The following is a 19,345-nucleotide window of genomic DNA, read 5'->3' as shown; positions in this document are numbered from 1 at the left end:
GCCACCACTACCATAACCATATCACCACTACCGCAGCAAACACCACTGCACCCACCACCACCACCCATACCATACTCTTTCACCTACCACTACCACCACCACCACCACTGAAACCACCATCATTACCACCACGACTACTCAACCACTGTTACGGCGTTCTTTCATCTACCAACCATCATTAGCACTAACTACAATCATCACCACCACCATCACTACTACTACTACTACTACTACTACTACTACTATTACTACTACTACTACTACTACTACCACTACTACTACACCCATCCAATCAACCACCACCACAACCACTGCACGACAAAGCCCTATTTACCATTATTAATTAAGCCATTATTACCCTTAACACCACAGTAGCTACTCATCGTTACTGTTTCCGCATTCCTTACACTATCACTGCATAATACTTACACTTTCATTACTACACGTACAACCACTATCTCCATTCAGCAACCACCACCAGTGTACCAAAAATCATGCCGACACTAGAAGTCACCTGTACGAATTCTGGAGTACCTGTGGTCGTGAGAAAGTGGAGGCTAGACAGGAGGAGGAGGAGGAGGAGGAGGACAGGTGAGGTGGCGGTGACGGTGGAGGTTACTTGTGTGTCGAACTGGCTTGAGAGCTCTTTAAGTTCTCAAGGTGATATTTAACACTCGTGAGAAATGCCTGCTGCCCATCCACCACCCACCCCCGCCCACCTGCAACGCCCACCTCTGCCGCATTCCCAGCGCCAGTACCCACCGCCACCACCCTTGCCAGCACACTCCCACCATCCACACCACCACCACCAAGCTCAACACCACATATCTATATTGCGATGGCTATATCACACACACACACACACACACACACACACACACACACACACACACAGCTCTTGCCTTGCTATTTTCTAAGATTTCCTGCATAAGTAGACGCCTTTCTCAGCAGCAGTGCCCTGGCCTGTCTCCACTCCACCATCACCACCGCCGCCACAGACACCATCGTTGCATCCTTAAACACCATCACCACCACCACGCCACCATTATTATCTTCAACATCATAACCCCACCACTAAGCTACCATTAGTCAAACATTTATCACCTCCGCCACACCATCCCCACGCCACCAATACATTATTAATCACCACCACCACCGCCACTATTCTACTCTTCCTAGTTCACTACCATACACGACTACTTCATTACACTACTTCCATAACACTCGCCATTCGCTGTCGACACCACTACTACTACTACTACTACTACTACTACTACTACTACTACTACTACTACTACTTCTACAACCACTTATTCTCGAACGACATGCAATTACGTGAAGGTTTAAATGTGTGTGTGTGTGTGTGTGTGTGTGTGTGTGTGTGTGTTCCGGGTCAGGTGAGTGGTTGGCACCGGTCGCTGGGGGCGTCAACAATGCGTCCCCCAGCTGGCACTCTGCGCTCTCTCTCTCTCTCTCTCTCTCTCTCTCTCTCTCTCTCTCATCATTATCATCATCATCACTACGACCATCACGTCTGCCACTATCAACACCCCTTTCATCACCCCTTCTACCAGCTCCTCTTCCTTCTTCTCCTTCTACTTTTTTCTCAGCTTCTTATCTTCCGTTTCCTCGTTTCATTTTCCTCATCCTCGTGCGTCAGTATTACCGTTTATTACAGAGTGAGCACACACACACACACACACACACACACACACACACACACCATGATGTCTGTACCTGCACTTACCTGGTCTCTCTCTCTCTCTCTCTCTCTCTCTCTCTCTCTCTCTCTCTCTCTCTCTCTCTCTCTCTCTCTCTCTCTCTCTCTCTCTCTCTCTCTCTCTCTCTATCTATCTATCTCTATCTATATATCTCTATCTATCAATATCTATATATATATTTATTCTTTCACTCATTTGGCCCTTTTCCTCCCCTCCTCTCCCCCTCCCTCCTTTCCCCTCCATTCTCCCCCCTCCCTGCTTCCATTCTCCCTCCCTTTCCTCCCTCCCCCATCCCCCGCCCTTCTGCCCACCTGTCAAATCCCACAAGTGTCTCACCGCAAGCACATGACGAGAGAGAGAGAGAGAGAGAGAGAGAGAGAGAGAGAGAGAGATTTAGTGTATAATATGCCGGTTTACACACACACACACACACACACACACACACACACACACACACACACATTCCTCTTTTCAGCTTGAAGATTTTTCTACTTGAGAAATTTGGTATTTTCGTTTGACTCAGCATATAACTTCCTTTATTTTTATTATTATTATTATTATTATTATTATTATTATTATTATTATTATTATTATTATTATTATTATTATTATTATTATTCGTAGTAGTAGTAGTAGTAGTAGTAGAGGTAGTAGTAGTAATAGTAGTAGTAGTAGTTGAGGAGGTGGTAGAAGTGGTAGTTGTAGTAGTAGTAGTAGGAGGAGGAGGAGGAGGAGGAGGAGGAGGAATATAGTAGTAGAAACAATAGCAGTAGTAGTAAGTAGTAGAAAGTGCAACATGTTTTATTTTTTGTCTTGTAAACAGAGGCAACACTAATTTCAAGAACCTGCTTAACATATAACTATTTCTTCAGTTTATACTTTTTCCTTATCGTCATGGGAGCTAAGTTTAGTTTCATCTTCCCATACCCCTTCGACCCTCCCTTCCCATCGACCTGGTTCCCCTAATAATCTCTTCCATTTATTTTTCATTCTCTCCCCCTTACTTTCCTTAGCTCCTCTTTTTTATTGCCCGCCCTTTTTCACCCCTCCCCGCCACCTTTATTTTGCATCCCTCACTCCCTTCCCTTTTTCCGTCTGCTTCTTTATTCAATTCATGCATTCCTCCTTTCATTACCCTTTCTCATGGCCCCTCTGCATACTTCTATTGTGTCGTTTTCTCTCTTTCCTTGACCCTTCCTCTTTTCCTACATTACTCGATCGCTTATTCTTGCTTCTCTCCATTACCCCTCCTCTTCTTCCCTCTCCCTCTCTCACCTTCCACTATTCTTTCACCTATTTCCACCTCCATCCTTCTGTCCTTCCTTCTTTTCTTCCTCCCTGTTTCTGCCTCTCCTACCTTTCACCGCTTCTGTCCTCTGTCCCTTTCCTCCTATTCCCCCTTTATCTTCCTCCCTCCTCCTATCCTATCCCTCCCTCACCTCTCCTCCCCCTCCATCATTGTGTCCCTCTCCCTCTCTCTCCCACCCCTCGTCTTCCTCTTTCCTTCTGTCTCCTCTTACCCCTCCCCCTTTTCCTCCAACCCCTCCCTTCCTCCTCCTTTCCTTCCCTCCTTACCTGTGAAAACTACCTGTCCATCTAGATGTTACCTGAGCCGTGAGAGGAAGAGGGACTGGATTGGGGGAAGGTGAGACAAGGGAGAGGGAGAGAGAGGGGCAAGGGAGAGAAGGCCAGCAACCCGCCGTCTCCCTTTCCCTCTCTCCCTCCCTCCCTCCCTTCTCGCTCTTCCCTGCCCGTGAGAAACAATCCCTCCCTCTCCCACATTTTGAGGTTGATATCAATGACGCTCTACATTATGCGTGTGTGTGTGTGTGTGTGTGTGTGTGTGTGTGTGTGCGCGCGTGCGTGTGTGTGTGTGTGTGTGTGTGTGTGTGTGTGTGTGTGTGTGTTATACAAGAGTGAAAAAAGGTTGATAAGTTGATAAGATAGATATAAAGGAGAGAGAGAGAGAGAGAGAGAGAGAGAGAGAGAGAGAGAGAGAGAGAGAGAGAGACTTTCACTTCGTTTCTACATAACAATCCAGCAACTTTTCACACACACACACACACACACACACACACACTGGTCAGTCAGGAACCAGACATCACATCCTTGCCCCTCCCCTCCCTTTTCCCTTCCCCTAACCCCACCCACCTCCCTCCCTCCTCATAAAACCCACCAACTCTTCGCCCTCCCTTTTATTCCTTTACCGGCCAGCACTCCAGCAGGATATACCAAGGGCTCCTCCTCTTTCTTACCCCCGCTCCTCCTCCTCCTCTTATCGTCCTTCCAAAGATTGTATTGTGGAAGTGTGGTGTTGATAGTGGTGATGATGTGTGTGTAGATAGCATGTGTGTGTGTGTGTGTGTGTGTGTGTGTGTGTGTGTGTGTGGTGATGATTGATAGGAGAAACAAACCAGAAACAAAAAACTGTGGTGTTGTGATGGTGGTGATAGTGTCCGTGAAAAAGTGAAGTCCAAATATTTTTCAAGTGTTTCTCCCTCACCACCTTCTAACTAATGTGATGAAGTGAACTTTTTTAACCAGTGGCAGAGTTCTTCCTTCCTTCCTCCTCCTACTGTATCATCCCACAAGACTGATATCCTCCTCTTCCTTCATCAACTTTTTTTTTTGTCTTTTTTTCATTTTTGTTTTGTTCTTTTCAACTGTTCATGTTCACAGTCACATGCATTGCCATTTTCTTTTCTTTTTTCCTCCTTTTTCATCATCATATCTTCTTCATCATCTTCTGGTTCATCCCATTGTCTCTGGTTAACTTGTTTTTATTTCATTTTTATTTTTGTACTTTTCCTTTATTAATGTTCACAATCTCATGCATAACTTTTTTTTTCTCCTTTTCATCATCATCCTTATCAACATCTTCCTCTTCTTCCCATTGCCTTTAGTTAATTTATTTTTTTCACTTTATTTTTGTCCTTTTCCTTTGCTAATGTTAACAATCACATGCATAGCTTTTTTTTTTCGTTTTTTTCTCCTTGTCATCATCATCCTTATCAACATCTTCCTCTTCTTCCCATTGCCTTTTATTCTGTTACATATTTCTCCAAGTTTTCATTTATTCCTTTTCCTCAGCTTCAGTTCCTTCGCTTCCATTGCTTCTGTCCTCCGCTTTCATGCCTTATCTTGCAATGCCTCTCCCTCTTATCTTGCAATACCTCGCTCTCTTTCATCATGTCAGGACTTTTTTTTTCCATTCAGATATAGCAAAATCCCTCCCTCTTTTTTTTCTCTTATTCTTAACCGGCACATCACAACCTTATCTAATTACTAAGCCCAATCATCAGGCTATATATATTTCTCTCTCTCTCTCTCTCTCTCTCTCTCTCTCTCTCTCTCTCTCTCTCTCTCTCTCTCTCTCTCTCTCTCTCTCTCTCTCTCTCTCTCTCTCTCTCTCTCTCTCTCTCTCTCTCTCTTTTATAGCTCTTTTGGCATCTTAATTTGCAAGTCAACACCTGTCCCTCACACTTTTCTTAAAGTTTTCGGTCACAGCTCTGATGTTACTGCCATCATTGTTAACACCAACACCAACAACTTATTCCATTACTGTGAACATAATCATGACTTACCTACTACATCATTTCACCAGATATTATTTACTTTCACTTAGTTAAAAGAAATGACAAAGTAAAAGTATTTTCCAGTGACATCACTTGTTACTTTTTGCTTCATTCAGGTGAAGCTTTTAAAATATCTCTTTGCTAGTTTGAAATTGAGAGCTCATGGATAAATTAGCTATTTCCATATATTCACTAAATGTCACTATACTATTACTACAGACAGAGATCTCATCACTTTGTAAGATTGATTTGCTGCGTGCATGAGAGAGAGAGAGAGAGAGAGAGAGCACATGTGTGTGTGTGCGTGTGTGTGTGTACAGATATGAATGTGTGTGTGGGTCCTCAGCCATGCGTTGGTGAGTCACTCACAGCCAAAAATACTTCCTTGCCAGGCTGCTGCTCCCTTTGCTGTGGATGCGCTACAAGTATTTCCTGCCTGGATTTAGCTCACCTCACACTCACATGCTGACACTCATGGCCCCAAATAGCCGCCACCGCCACTCACCACGCCCACGCATGGGCCACGTTACTCCCAATAAGTGGCCAAAGGAAAGGAGTGGGATGGCTTTTCTTACATATTTTTTGTCAGGAGGAATATATATTGTTGCATAATATCCAACCATTACACCTGCAAATGGCATCTGACTCATTCACCTCCTGTGTTCATGCTAAACAAATGGATGAAAATGAAAGGAAGACGTCAGAAGGAATGAACAAAATTATGATAATACTTGTCCAATATATGCATCTGAATGTCACAAATCATGACAGTATTTCATACTCTTCTTTTAAATGTGTTTATTTTGTTCATGAATTGAAAGTAAACTTGTACACTCTTGAAGAAAAAATAGTAAAAAGTTGTAAGCACAGCATTGCATTCTGATAAGTCATCATTTTCTAACTATATGAAGCCTTTGAAACTCATAGCTCCTTTTATTGCATTTAAATCCAAAGCTCTCTCACTGCATTTCCTTGTTGTGGAATCCTTATAAGTTATAACTGCCAGGGAGTTGAGAAGAAAATCTAAGATGAGAGCCATTGACTTCCTCTTGCAATTCTCATGCGAAATAGTAACATGCAAAGACCACACTCACACCAAGAACATAAAACGTGATATAAACATTTGCTTCTGTGATATCAAAATAATTACCGAGGTAAAGTGACAGGCTGGCATGGCATATCTGGGAAGTGCACGGAAATAAGTCACTGATATTGGCAATGGGACTTTTGAATATACACATAAATAGTAAGGCTGACGTAATGGACATCGTATCACTTTATATGAGTGTGTGTGTGTGTGTGTGTGTGTGTGTGTGTGTGTGTGTGTGTGTGTGTGTGTGTGTGTTCTGTAAAGATTTACCCCCTTAATAGGGGGACAGGGCCTTTGCTCAAAGGCAGCCCTGTAAGTATGTGTGTGTGTGTGTGTGTGTGTGGTGAGAACAGAAAAAAATGCATAGAAAAAATAAAAAGAACTGGAAAAGCATACGAGAACCCTAGTTGAAACAGACAAAAGTAAATCTAAATAGAGCAATGAAGACTCTATTTTTAGATCATAATAAAAAAACAATACAGAAAAATTAGGTCTACATGCAAACCAAAACTGAGGAAAAATAGAATACTTTGGGGTAAAAGGAGACAAATGGTTCGAAAATTTAGTGTCATAAGAACCAATGAGAGAAAAAAAAAGAGGATGGAACTGGAGCACATGAGGAGGAGCTAAGCACAGAAAAGAAAACAGAGTCCGCAGAGGAGAGAAAAAGAAGGAAATCCATCCGTCTGTCCATCCATCTGCCCGTACATCTGTCATCCCTCTTCTCCTCCTCCTTCTCCCTCTTCGTCCAGCACGGTTGCGTACCAGAAGTGCAATTACATGTGGCGTTCCCCTTGTGTATCTGTAAATGCATTGTCTGGTATGTCATCCTAGCTCGGACCAGTGCTGCCTTACGTTCTTACTGCTGCTGCTGTTGGCGCTGGGCTACCGTCGCTGTTGCTGTTGCTGTTGATGGTGGTCGTGGTGGTTCTGTGGCATGTGAAGTGGTGCTGTTCCTCCATCCCTCTGAACACTGCTCGGCATCGTCTTCTCCTTCCCTCTGCTGTGTGTCTCTGTGTTGTCTCCTAGTTGTTGATTATTAGTGTTGTGGGAATGGGTTTTGAGTAGTTGTGAGATTCTTCTTTCCCTTAACCCGGTAGCAGCGACGGGCCAAATTTGTGGCTTTACCGTGTAGCAGCGCCGGGCCAAATTTGTGCCATGATATAAACCCCAACAAAATAGATGATACATTATCTGATCAGAAATGCTTTGATGTATATTATGAAATGGTTTGTGTGAGGGGTGATTTTTTCTCATTTTTCTCGCTTAGAGGGACCATTAAGAAACATGATCCCCGCTGCTACCGGGTTAATTCCTCTTCCTTTTTTATATATTTATTTATTTTATTTTATTTATTTAGTTATCTATCTTTATATTTTTTCTTTTGCTTCTCCTCCCTCCTCCTTCTCCTCTTTGTCCCTCTTTTCCTCCTTTTTCTCACCTTACTGCCCCATTTTTTTCTTTCTTCATCTCTTATATTTCTTTAACTTTTCCTTCTTAGTGTAGTTTTTGTATGTTATTATATTTTTAGGTACTTGATGTTTGAGGCTGATGATAGCTGTAAATTAGTGGATTCTTCTCTCTCTCTCTCTCTCTCTCACCATTGCATTTTAGTTATTAGTCATTATATTTATTTATTTTAAGTTTCTCTGCCTGATAAAAATATTCCTCGTGCGCGGGGGTCGCCAAGTGTTGGCCGCCACCAAAAATTGCAGACTTCACTGGATCATTTTGAAAAGCATTTTTTTTTTTTTTTTTTTTTTTTCAGAATTACTAATTGTATTTAAACTTCTATCCATACTTGTTTTGTTTTTCAGTGTCAAACAAAACAAATAAAAGTATGTAAGCATTCACAAATAGCCTTTAGTTATGTTTTTGACATTGCCTGCATATTGATGATTAATTTTAACAAGGCACAATTTGGCCACCCCTGGATAACTGTAATGGTGGTAGTTTATATGACTTCAGTGTTTATCAGTTTCTTTATTTTCCACTGCCCTCTGTTCTCCCAGTAATGGGGGGCCGATGGCTCCGTGGGTGTGGTGCTTGGCTTGCAGCTGAAAGGTTGCAAGTCCAATCCCAACTCACGGCAGCTCATTGTGGAGAGAACGTTAATGTATGGTTATTGTACGGTAATTGCTTGATGGAGTCTAGGTCAGTAAAGTCTGTATGTTGTGTAGCCATGGTTTTTGTTGGCATGCTGTGGGAATTGCCATGTCCTTATGTTACAAGGTTATTATTTACTAGTCATGCTTTTGTTACTATTATGGTTATTATTATTATTATTATTATTATTATTATTATTATTATTATTATTATTATTATTATTATTATTATTATTGCTATTATTATCATTATTTATTATTATTATTATTATTATTATTATTATTATTATTATTATTATTATTATTATTATTATTATTATTATTATTATTATTATTATTATTATTATTATTATTATTATTATTGCTATTATTATCATTATTTATTATTATTATTATTATTATTATTATTATTATTATTATTATTATTATTATTGCTATTATTATTATTATTATTATTATTATTATTATTATTATTATTATTATTATTATTATTATTATTATTATTATTATTATTATTGACGTTGTTACTGTTACCCTTATTTGCTTATGTTTTCCCAATGTTTATTTCATGAAAGATGTTAATTATTCCCTTGTATTCATTCTGTGTGTGGATGTGTGGCTCTCAATGTGATCTTAGTTTAAAAATTATGGTTTGCTTGAATGTACTGAATCTCAGGTTTTTGTAGAACTCACTTTCTTTACTAAACCATTGGGGTCTTTTTATTTATAAAATGTCTTGTATTAAATATATGCACTTGACTTTTGTTTGTGATCCCCGAGTGTCTTGTGGCGAGAGATCCACAAGCTCAGTGGTCCATGCACAGTGAATGGCTGCTCAACACATATTCCTCAGTCTGAGGACAAGGGAACCAACCTTTTCAGATTTTCAATTGAGAACCTTTTCATCATACTCTATGCTAATAATTTGTCCTTTGAAGGGAAGACAGCCTCTGAAGTCTTTTAAAGCCTTGCATTTTTAAGAGTACCATATACAGTAAAGAGGTTTACTAAAATATGAAATATAATGATGAATCCTTCGCTTTGCTTATTCGAGTGGCTCAATGAAGTTCCTTACTGGGATGAGGAGATGAAAGACAAGATTGGGAAAAGCAAGTCAGAAGAGCAAGCTGTAGGTTTTAGGAAAAGGATTTTAATTCAGGTTTAAGATTTGAGTAGATTTGATTTTTTTAAATTTTTTTATTTACTTATATTTATTTATTTGTTTGTTTGTTTATTTACTTTGTAGATAAGATTATTCTTTTATCTGTATCAGACAATGATGAAATAGAGGAAAACTATAGTTAAGAAGTTAGGGTGAGCTTTCAAGTCACACTTCTTATAGCAAAGAAATACATACAAAGTGTTTATGAGGGTTAAGGAGAGGAAGGAAAGAACTGTGTACGTAGTGTTAACAATAGGTAAAGTAGACATTTTTAAGCTATTTCACTAAGTAGAATGGAGGGTAGGGAAGATAAAGAGAGTAAATGAGAAATTTGGTAGGAATATGTCATCAAAATATCTGGAAGAAAGTTAAAAGAAAAATGGTGCTACAAAAGACACTTGCAGGATTTAAAAAAAAAAAAAAAAAAAAAAAGTGATGGGGTGCTTGTGAAAGGGAAGGGGAGATAAAGGAGATGTGAAAGAGCTATTTTGAATCTGTGATGAATGAGAATCTAGAAGGGAGAGCAGAAGTGATTAATGTAGGAGCAAAGATTAATGCGGGGCAGCCATGTCCGTGACGGGAGGGGGAGAGGGGCGACATAGAGGAGGCAATAAAGAACTTAAAAATAGGAAAGCCCCTTGACATTGACGGAATAAGTGGAAATGTTGAAATATTATGTAGTTGTGGATATGTAATCTAGCAATGGAGCAGGGTGAGGTGCTGTTGTACAAAGGAAAAGGCAGCAAGGATGACTGTAACAGCTGTGGGGAATAAGCTCACTCAGTGATAAATAGATAGGAAACATATTCAAAAGAGGAAAATGATGAAGGAGGGTAAAGGAGTATATGAGGAAATGAGAGAGGATTAAGACTGTTGATTAGGAAGGACTATTGATATATGAAGGCACAACAGGAGACACTTTGTTTATTCTCCCTCTAGAAAACCATTCTGGGAGAGTGTAAGACATCATTGATGAAGAGAGATGAGTAGAAACATGGTCATCATCTTGTCTTGATTTTGATTTACTGGAAAGAGTAACAGAGATTATAATCAGATAAAAAAATTGACGCACAGTGCATATTTGTGTAGTTGCTGTTATAAGAGAAGTGTATTCAGAAAGTAATAGCCCTGCGTGGACAACCAGTATGACTACAGCATTGGGGCAGCACCAGACTAATGAGGAGAGGACAAGGGTAAGGCATGGGAGAAGTACTGATGAGAGTGAGTGGCCATGACCCTTTCATACTCTCTTTGTAGCTACAGTTATACAGCAATGAGTTTATGTAATGGTGGCAGATAATCAACCATCTTGCAGCAAAGTTATACATCAAATTGCTTGTCAGATTACTAAAGCTGGCAACAGGAATTCTCTTGTTAATAGTGGGGAGCCGCTGTGGCTAATAAAGGAAAGTATTGTAAAGAGGAGTAGGCAGGGAAAAAAGCTGATTGGACCTTTTTTGTGACACCTGCAGTGCCATCAATATGAATATGAAAGTGAAAAATTCTTTTGGCATTACAGGCTACAGCAAGCCACCAGAGCCAGACAAGAACATACAAAGGCACCATTAGCCTTAATATTCACAACAAATCAGTCAGCAAAAACTTAACATACAGGAAAACTAGAGAAAAATGAGTGCAAGATTTAAGTCTTATAATACTACATGTTTAGGTGCTGTTTGGTAATATCAAAAGGAGACAAACCTCAACTGGCTTTCATTTATATAGTACATAAGAGGACATTTGGAAAGGGGGGAAAAAGGATTTAATGAAATACAGCAGGTTGCTCATTTTTAATACACATTCTATCAAGGTATAATGAAGGAGATAAAACAAGGAATATATACAAATTATATAAGAAAATCTGCAATGAAGGTAAAATTTAATTCTGTTGAAGTGTTAGAATTGATGGGCATACACAAGATCTTCCTTCCGACCAATTGTTTCTATGGTGAATGGATGATGAGGATGTGGTAGGCATCAAAACACATCGCCAAACACTGTGTGGCCTTTAGTCTGAATATAAAGTTGCCCCGTACTGGATGCATCACAGTCCCGTTTAAGACAGTTAGGGCGGTGTGTCAGAGGCAGCACCTCAGCCCTATTCATGGCACTGCCTCCGCCGTTAGTCTCTTGTTCTGTTTTCTGTGGTCTCATCTTGGCAGTGGCTTGTCCATTCTATTTTGTCAACTGCAACCCTGGCTAACTCATTAACTTTTCTTGTTTGTGTTCTTGCATTTCCTTATTCTCACATTTATATTCTTACATAATTTCCCATATTTTTACACAGTCTTATCATTCATTGTTTTTTTGCATGTGAGAGTGAGAGAGAGAGAGAGAGAGATTTTGTTAAATTATCCCAGTTAATGGGAATATTGCACATATTTTTTTAGTGAAATATTCATCAAGAGAAGGTTTTATCCTTGTGAGTACTCACTCTTATATGTTCAGGATTTGTACCCTGCCCGGAATGGGTTGCCGAGGAGCAAGGTGTATCCTGGCGTGGGCTGTGTGGGTGTGGCAGTGTGGTTAGCTGGTTGTGTGTGATCACAACCACTATCTGCACTGCTCCCCCCCTGCAGCCCTTCACGTCCACCAGTACAGCCCAGTCAAGCAACGCATGTTCACTATTTCTTGGACTGATTTGAGAATGTTTCTCTGTCTAATATTTGTTGAAAAGCAAGACTGAAATTGTCAAGTTTACCAAAAACAAATATGTATATGTGTATTGCATCTGTTTATACATAGCAGCAGCAAAAAAATATATAAGTACTACATAAAAGTGTAACAATGTAATTAAGGGTTTGCAGTATTAGATATTTCATCTATGTGAAGATTAATGTTCAACACCATGTAACCTGCCTCATGTAAGATATTTTTCATAGTTTTGCCTTCACTATATATAGTGTCTTATGAGGGAGCCAGGCAGTTTCATTGAAGTGTTGTGCAGGGTGAAAGTAATCCAAAATTTCATTCACAGTAGTATATAGATAAGGTAGACCCTATACTTAGGAGTAGGAAATTTACAGATATTAATACAGTAGTCCTTACCAGAGGTACAATAACTTAAACACATTAGGAAGAACAGAAAGGTAACTAATGAGGGGAATGAGTTGTGACCCCAAGCGGCTTTTAGGAAGAATAGAAGAGTAACCCAAGGAGGAGGTGGATGCACTGTCACCACTAACATCTTTCTTCACCCCCAGGTCAGCCTACGTGTCCTACGGAGGGCTGCTGATGCGGCTGCAGGGCGACGCCAACAACCTGCACGGCTTTGAGGTGGACAAGCACATCTACCTCCTCATGAAGAAACTGGCCTACTAAACCTGGGAGGCCACTCAGGGGACCCATGGCAGGAGGGGGAGGAGGAGGAGGAGGAGGAGGGAGAGAGTGGGAAGAGGAGTAGGAGGGACAGGAGAGTGGTGGTGTGAGGAAAGAGAGAAGGAGCGGTGGAGGAGGGAAGTGGTGGTTTTGCAAGTCCTGCTGATGGGTCATTACAATTTTATATGGTCAGTAAGTTTTTTTATTTCCATTTTTTAAGGTGACAAAGTCATTGTGACATGATTATGTAGTTTCTTCCTTTGTAATAAAAATAATAAAGTTTCAAACTGAAATGCCCTGTTTAATTTTTCTTCCAACCCAAAACATTAAGGATTTTTATTCTTGTAAGAACTTTTTTTTATTTAAAACTCACCAGACCTGTGATGTTTAACATTGAGTATTTATATAAGTTAAATTTGTTATCATATGATTAAAATCATATTGAAAGAGCTGAGCAAATAAGAGTGGTAAAAAGAAGCAAGCTCAGTCTATGAAGTATACTGGTAAGTAGACAATGGGTGACTTAGAATTTCTCCATATGCGGTGAAAACTGACGATGGTATGACTGCAATGTTGATTAGAATGTACTCTTATCAGAAAAAAAACTGTGTAAAAAATAAAGTGTAAGAAATATCAATATTTATTTTGTCATTAGTTCATTTTTATACATCAACTCAAGTGATGCGACCAAAGTACTATACACCAATAAAATACTCCACATATTCTGTGCTAGTATGGCTTGAAAGTGAAAATGTGAAGAGGAATGGAGACCAACCATTTTCCCAGGAGATCTTTCCCTTGCTGGCTTAAGATGCATTTGTTCTTGTCAACATTTCTTGCACTATAGGCATTTGCCAAATCCTTTAACTACCTGAGTAGGATACACCTCCTGATGATGATGACATATCCAAAATCTAGTCAATGTATGTGTGAACTCTCATGTGGTTGACTAGATGAAACAGGAGTCTGAGGGGGTTTAGGAGTTGATTATTGTCTTGATAATCCTGCCACAGCAGTATTTATGTAATTTTATAGATGACACTCTCTGTCTGTTTTAGGGGAGTCCTTTCTGTCTTGGAATGACCTCCAGTGAGAAGCTGCTAATCTGTTCCTTTCCTGCAATCCCCTCATTCATTTTTCTCAACAATAATGACAAAAAGTTATGGTGCAGAGTTGTCATGTACTTTTACTCTGCCTGCACTTTCACTTTTAGACAAACTGAAGCTTGGGGACTCATTCGACAGTTGTTAACAAATGCACTACTTGAGCAGTACAGAGGCACCTATTAGTAGTAAGAGAGGTAAGAATCAGAGGAATTTCCTAGGAAGTACAGAAGGTAAAAGAAAGAACACAACACCAGCAACTGCCAGTGACCAAGAGGAGGTTAAGCAGCAGAGAAAGGAGCATCAGTGGAACATGGCTTTGAGTAAGAAAGCAGTCTTGAAACATAGTAAGAAATGTATGTAAAGTTGCATGGAATACTATGTATATGGAAGGATAGGAAAGCATTACAAATCTTTGATCAAGAAGGTAAGAAGGAACGTACAAATATAAAAAAAATATATATATAATATATATACGTATATATATATATATATATATATATATATATATATATATATATATATATATATATATATATATATATATATATATATATATATATATATATATATATATATATATATATATATAAAAGGCATGTACAGTGGGTGAGCATGAACCTACCTGATTGACAGAATGAAACAAAATTAAGGAAGGATATTCATAGAACGTGGAAATTGGAAGCAGATCGAGAAAAATGCTAAGAGAGGAGTTCCAAGAGCAGAAAATGGGAATGTAGGAGAATATTAAGAAAGAAAGGTATTTGCATGAAGTAAAACTGACATTAGATATAAAAGACAAAGTAGATAACAAGGAAAGAGTGTATGTAAATTGTATGGCAATATAAATAAGCTCATAATGAGCAATGGTTACTCAGCCTGTTGAACATATGTGAGTGAGGCTGAAGCTTGTATTGCAGTGTTCGTCCTACTGAGATTAGTGAAACAGAAGAGAAGGAGGTGCCCTCTCTCAGGGTGCATTCATCATGTTGGATGACTCTAATTCTATTCATGTCACTAAGAAGGCTTGCTATGAGTTATGTTATGGCTGTGCTACATACCAGGAACACCAGCAGACCTTTCCTTTAAAACTTTTCAAGATCTAGAAGTTTGAGAATTGCTAGTTCTTGAACCTGAGCTACACTACTGCTGGGCTGGACTGGCTAAGGAGACTGAATGACCACATCCTCATAAATATTTGCTGGAGGATCCTGCAGAACTGCAAAGTTCTTGGTAACTGATCATAGGCTTGTTGTTGCAACAGTCAAGCTTGTCAAAAGAAAAAAAAAAAAAAAATCAGGAGGTACTGTGTTTCATCTTCAGACCTGAAAGACTTGACATGTGATCATGAGTATCATGTGATAGTCTCAAAGCTGTTCAGTGTGCTCAGCACTTTTGTGGACCTTGTAGAACTGTGGGATACCTTCAGGTGTGAAATTCTCCATGCTGCAAAGGAGTGCATTTTTCAGGGTTAAGGAATGGAGTTGCCTTGGGTAAGACAGAAAATATTGATAAATACGTCGTGCTGCCAGGCTCACTGGGACAAGACCAATTGTATAGAGATTTTAGAGAGTTTTCTCATGTAGGAAAGCGAAATTATTCACGGCTCGCTTAGAAGTAGAAATTTCATAAGTTAGAGTGTATTAACACAAGAATGAGGATAGGCGGTGAAAAATTTAATCATCTTAGATTTGCAGGTGATGTAGTTTTACTGAGTCTGAGGAAAATTTACAAAGAATGATTGAGAAAATTCACGGAGAGTCTGGAAGTAGCCTACCAAAGATGAATATGAAAAATTATAAGGTATACAGTTCAATCGAGGTCTTTTGCCGCATGTGGAATGCTACCCAGACGTCGACTCTGCTCACGGAATTACATCTAAGTAAAAATTCTTAGTGTACATGCCCATTGGGGCGCCCACAAAGCTCGTAGTCCATCAAGTCGAGGAATCCTGCTGGCTGGTATAGGAGGAAGTAGGTAACTTAATTGGTATAAGAATGGTGTCTGCAGCCCCCTTGTGCATGTCCACAGTGATTGCTTGACTGATAAAAGGAGATTAAAAAAAAAAAATGAATGAACATAAATTAAAATATTATGAAAAAAGGAGGAACTGATCAACAGCAAAATATTGGATTGATGTTATTGACTGGGTATTGAAAATTAGTTGTTGTCCGTGTCATCTTAATTGTGATGTCATATTAGCCAACCATCTGACCATCTTCATGAAAATTCATCAGCTGCAGTTTTGGTTGGAGACATCATACAGTTTTTGGAAGGGGCGTGTCCCCATCCAGGTAAGAAATCCAGGTAAGAAATATAATAATGGGTTTTAAGTCATAGAGCTCAACATCAAATCAGCTGGACGAGAAAACATTTAGGAGAGATTGACCGACTTATCTTAATTTGCTACGACTGGCCTGCATCTAGGCTACGTAATTACGAAAATAGCGAAGCAAGAGATGGGTTTTTAAAATATTATTGAAAAGAAAGTTGAAAGAGAGGTAATAAATGCAAAGTTTGGAGCATATGCTATAACGGCGCGTGGCCTCGGTGCTCATATCCGTCGCGTTGACCTTTGAGCCTGTGGTGGGGGAAATCCTATGACCCCCGGGACACAGGGTCAGTGTGACATCCAAGTTACCACAGTTCACCAGCTTTTATAAATTAGCCTGTTGATATTAAGGGAAGATAAGCAGCTGGGGGAGATGCACGTCGAGTGCCTGGATCTGGATTCGAACCTGGGCCCGCTGTTTTGCTTGACACGCTAACCACTGCACCATCATTAGAAGAGAACAAGTATAAAATCATTGTAAACCTATTGTCTAACTTTAATTCAATAATCTGATTCTAAGCTTTGACTAAACTTACAAATATCTATGAAGATTTGGTACAGTTACCCATTGAAAAACGTTAGCCTCGCCTACATGGTGAACTGTGCTAATCCAGAAATTAACCGCACAGATATTCAATAAATATATTACACTATTGTTACTCTTGTTCTTACCACATAATGATAGATAATCCTTGAGAAAATTCATGGTAATGAAAATTAATAAGAGAGCCAAGTAACTCGTCCGAGTAACACCCATTTATATTATTAGCCTACGTACCAAATTTTCCATTGTATTATTTATTATTATGCGACAGACTCAATTTTATATATATATATATATATATATATATATATATATATATATATATATATTGAAACGATCTAATGCAATGAAATAGTGTAAGAAATATTTGTTTCAAGGAGTCTCTTTGGTATGTTCCGTTGTGAAGGCGCGGTGTTTACAAACAGGGCGACCCACGTGCGGCGGCGGGCTGTCACACACCGGGGCTACACTGACCACGCCAGGGCTGCTCCCGGCCCGTGAACACAAACAGGTACCGTGTGCTATCAAGGGGTGCGAGCCTCACGGTGGTCCAGGGCCACGGGGTCACGGAAGGAGCGGTGGTGGCGTCACGTGGACAGGCCCAGCAGGCGCCGCGTGGGCAGGGCATGTCCCTGGGCCGCGAGGGGCATGTGTTGGGCTGCACCGCTGGCACCCTGACACCTGTTACAAACAATAAGACGAGAAATTATAAACTAAATGCACCAAAAAGGCTCTCACTGTCATTATGAACTAAAATGTTTCAAAAATAAGTTAAACCTGTATAGTAGGAATGTATATAACACTTAATATTGACCTGGGTAGTCTTTTTCAGAGATAGACTTTGGGGAAAATTTATGAAACCTTAGCCACCTCTGGCAAAGTTAAGGTAAATGTCCAGAGAGTTGCCCATCTCACTGCGGTACTTCTCATTCTAACCATGGGTTAGATCTCATAATTCTATGCATTTTGAACCCCATATATATGCCTCGCAAATTGATAGAATCGCTGCTAGCGATTTTTGAAAAGTTAGTGAGTTTTTTTGCGGTCGCCTCGGGGCGACACGGGGGGGGATTGGGATACTTTGTTCCCCCGCCTCCAAAATACGATATTACGCCTCCATATTGTACTTAAGGGACGAAATACATGTCCCATAACCATAATATGAAGGCGGAAAAACTTAAAAGTAGACAAAAAGTGGTATAGGTAGTGAAAAAGCATATTATACATACGTGTGATGTGTTTTGATGGCGGCCATATTGGGAAGTGAGCAGTGTTGCCAACGATCCGGTTAGCGATGGTACGCTTAGTTAGCCATTAGCCCATGCATGTGAGACCAGGTCCACCACGCGTGGTTATTATTTTTTTTTTTTTTTAGAACACGCACCTTTACCTAATACTATACCTGGCCCAAACCTTCACAAAAGCCTTTGGGTAAAGGTGCGTGTTCTAAAAAAAAAATAACCACGCGTGGTGGACCTGTCTCACATGTGTGGGCTAATCACTAACTAAGCGTACTATCGCTAACCAGCGTACCACCGCTAACTGGATCGTTGGCAACGCTGCTCACATCGCAATGGCGTCGCCATGTAAACACATCGCGCGTATGTATAATATGCCTTTTCACTACCTTTACCACTTTTTCATTACTTTTAAGTTTTTCCGCCTTCATATTATGGTTAAGGGACATGTATTTCGTTCCTTAAGTACAATATGGAGGTGTAATATCGTATTTTGGAGGCGTGGAGTGATTTTCAATAATTACCAAAATACTAACTTTTCAAAAATTGCTAGCAGCGATTCTATCAATTTACGAGGCATATATATGGGGTTCAAAATGCATGGAATTATGAGATCTAACCCATGGTTAGGGTGAGAAGTACCGCAGTGAGATGGGCAACTCTCTGGACATTTACCAAAGTTAATACTCACATCATGGATTTCTTTTTGGTCCCTGAATGCAGTGCAGTGACAAGTGACTTCCGGAAAGGAGAAAGAATCCAATTCAGGGACTATTTATTGTTGAAAATTAGGGATAATAATTCATGAAAGCGTCGCCTCCTCTGGTGGTGGCCACCATCGCGACGGTGCTGCCACCGCAGCTGCAAAATAGCTCGCATAGGGTTTAGAGTGGGGGAGCATATTTAAACTATTCCAACTGAACTTTACGACCTAACAACTAACGGGAGGGCTTCGCACCCCTCAAGCCCCCATCTAACCACCTTTTAACCAAGAGCCCCCCTGGACCCCCCCCCCCCCCCTCATGTATATGCAGCTTATTTCTGCGAGGAGGTATTTCTCGCAACACCGGCGGCACCATCGCCATGGCGGCTGCCGCCAGAGGAGGCGACGCTTTCGTGAATTATTATCCCCTATTTTCAACAATAGATAGTCCCTG

At 40.0% G+C, this 19,345-nt stretch overlaps 2 protein-coding genes across 4 annotated transcripts in view; both read left to right on the top strand.

The window, feature by feature from the left end:
* The window catches only part of LOC127008152 (DNA-directed RNA polymerases I, II, and III subunit RPABC3-like), a 69,592-nt gene extending 56,328 nt beyond the window's left edge, over window positions 1-13,264 (top strand). For all 3 annotated transcript variants that reach the window (XM_050879808.1, XM_050879807.1, XM_050879809.1), the window contains exon 4: window positions 12,857-13,264. In XM_050879808.1, coding sequence (XP_050735765.1) covers window positions 12,857-12,974 — 118 coding nt within the window. In that variant the 3' untranslated portion in view covers window positions 12,975-13,264. The remainder of the gene's footprint in view (window positions 1-12,856) is intronic.
* Window positions 13,265-17,304: 4,040 nt separating this feature from the next.
* LOC127008151 (DNA-directed RNA polymerase I subunit RPA1-like) overlaps window positions 17,305-19,345 on the top strand; it is a 28,457-nt gene continuing 26,416 nt past the window's right edge. Inside the window, exon 1 of the mRNA XM_050879806.1 lies at window positions 17,305-17,461. The gene's annotated coding sequence lies outside the window, so the exon portion shown is untranslated. The remainder of the gene's footprint in view (window positions 17,462-19,345) is intronic.

This window comes from Eriocheir sinensis, chromosome 37 (assembly GCF_024679095.1).
Source record: "Eriocheir sinensis breed Jianghai 21 chromosome 37, ASM2467909v1, whole genome shotgun sequence".
NCBI lineage: Eukaryota > Metazoa > Arthropoda > Malacostraca > Decapoda > Varunidae > Eriocheir > Eriocheir sinensis.
Note: the sequence above shows the minus strand (reverse complement) of the source record. Positions and strands in the feature narration are given on the sequence as shown.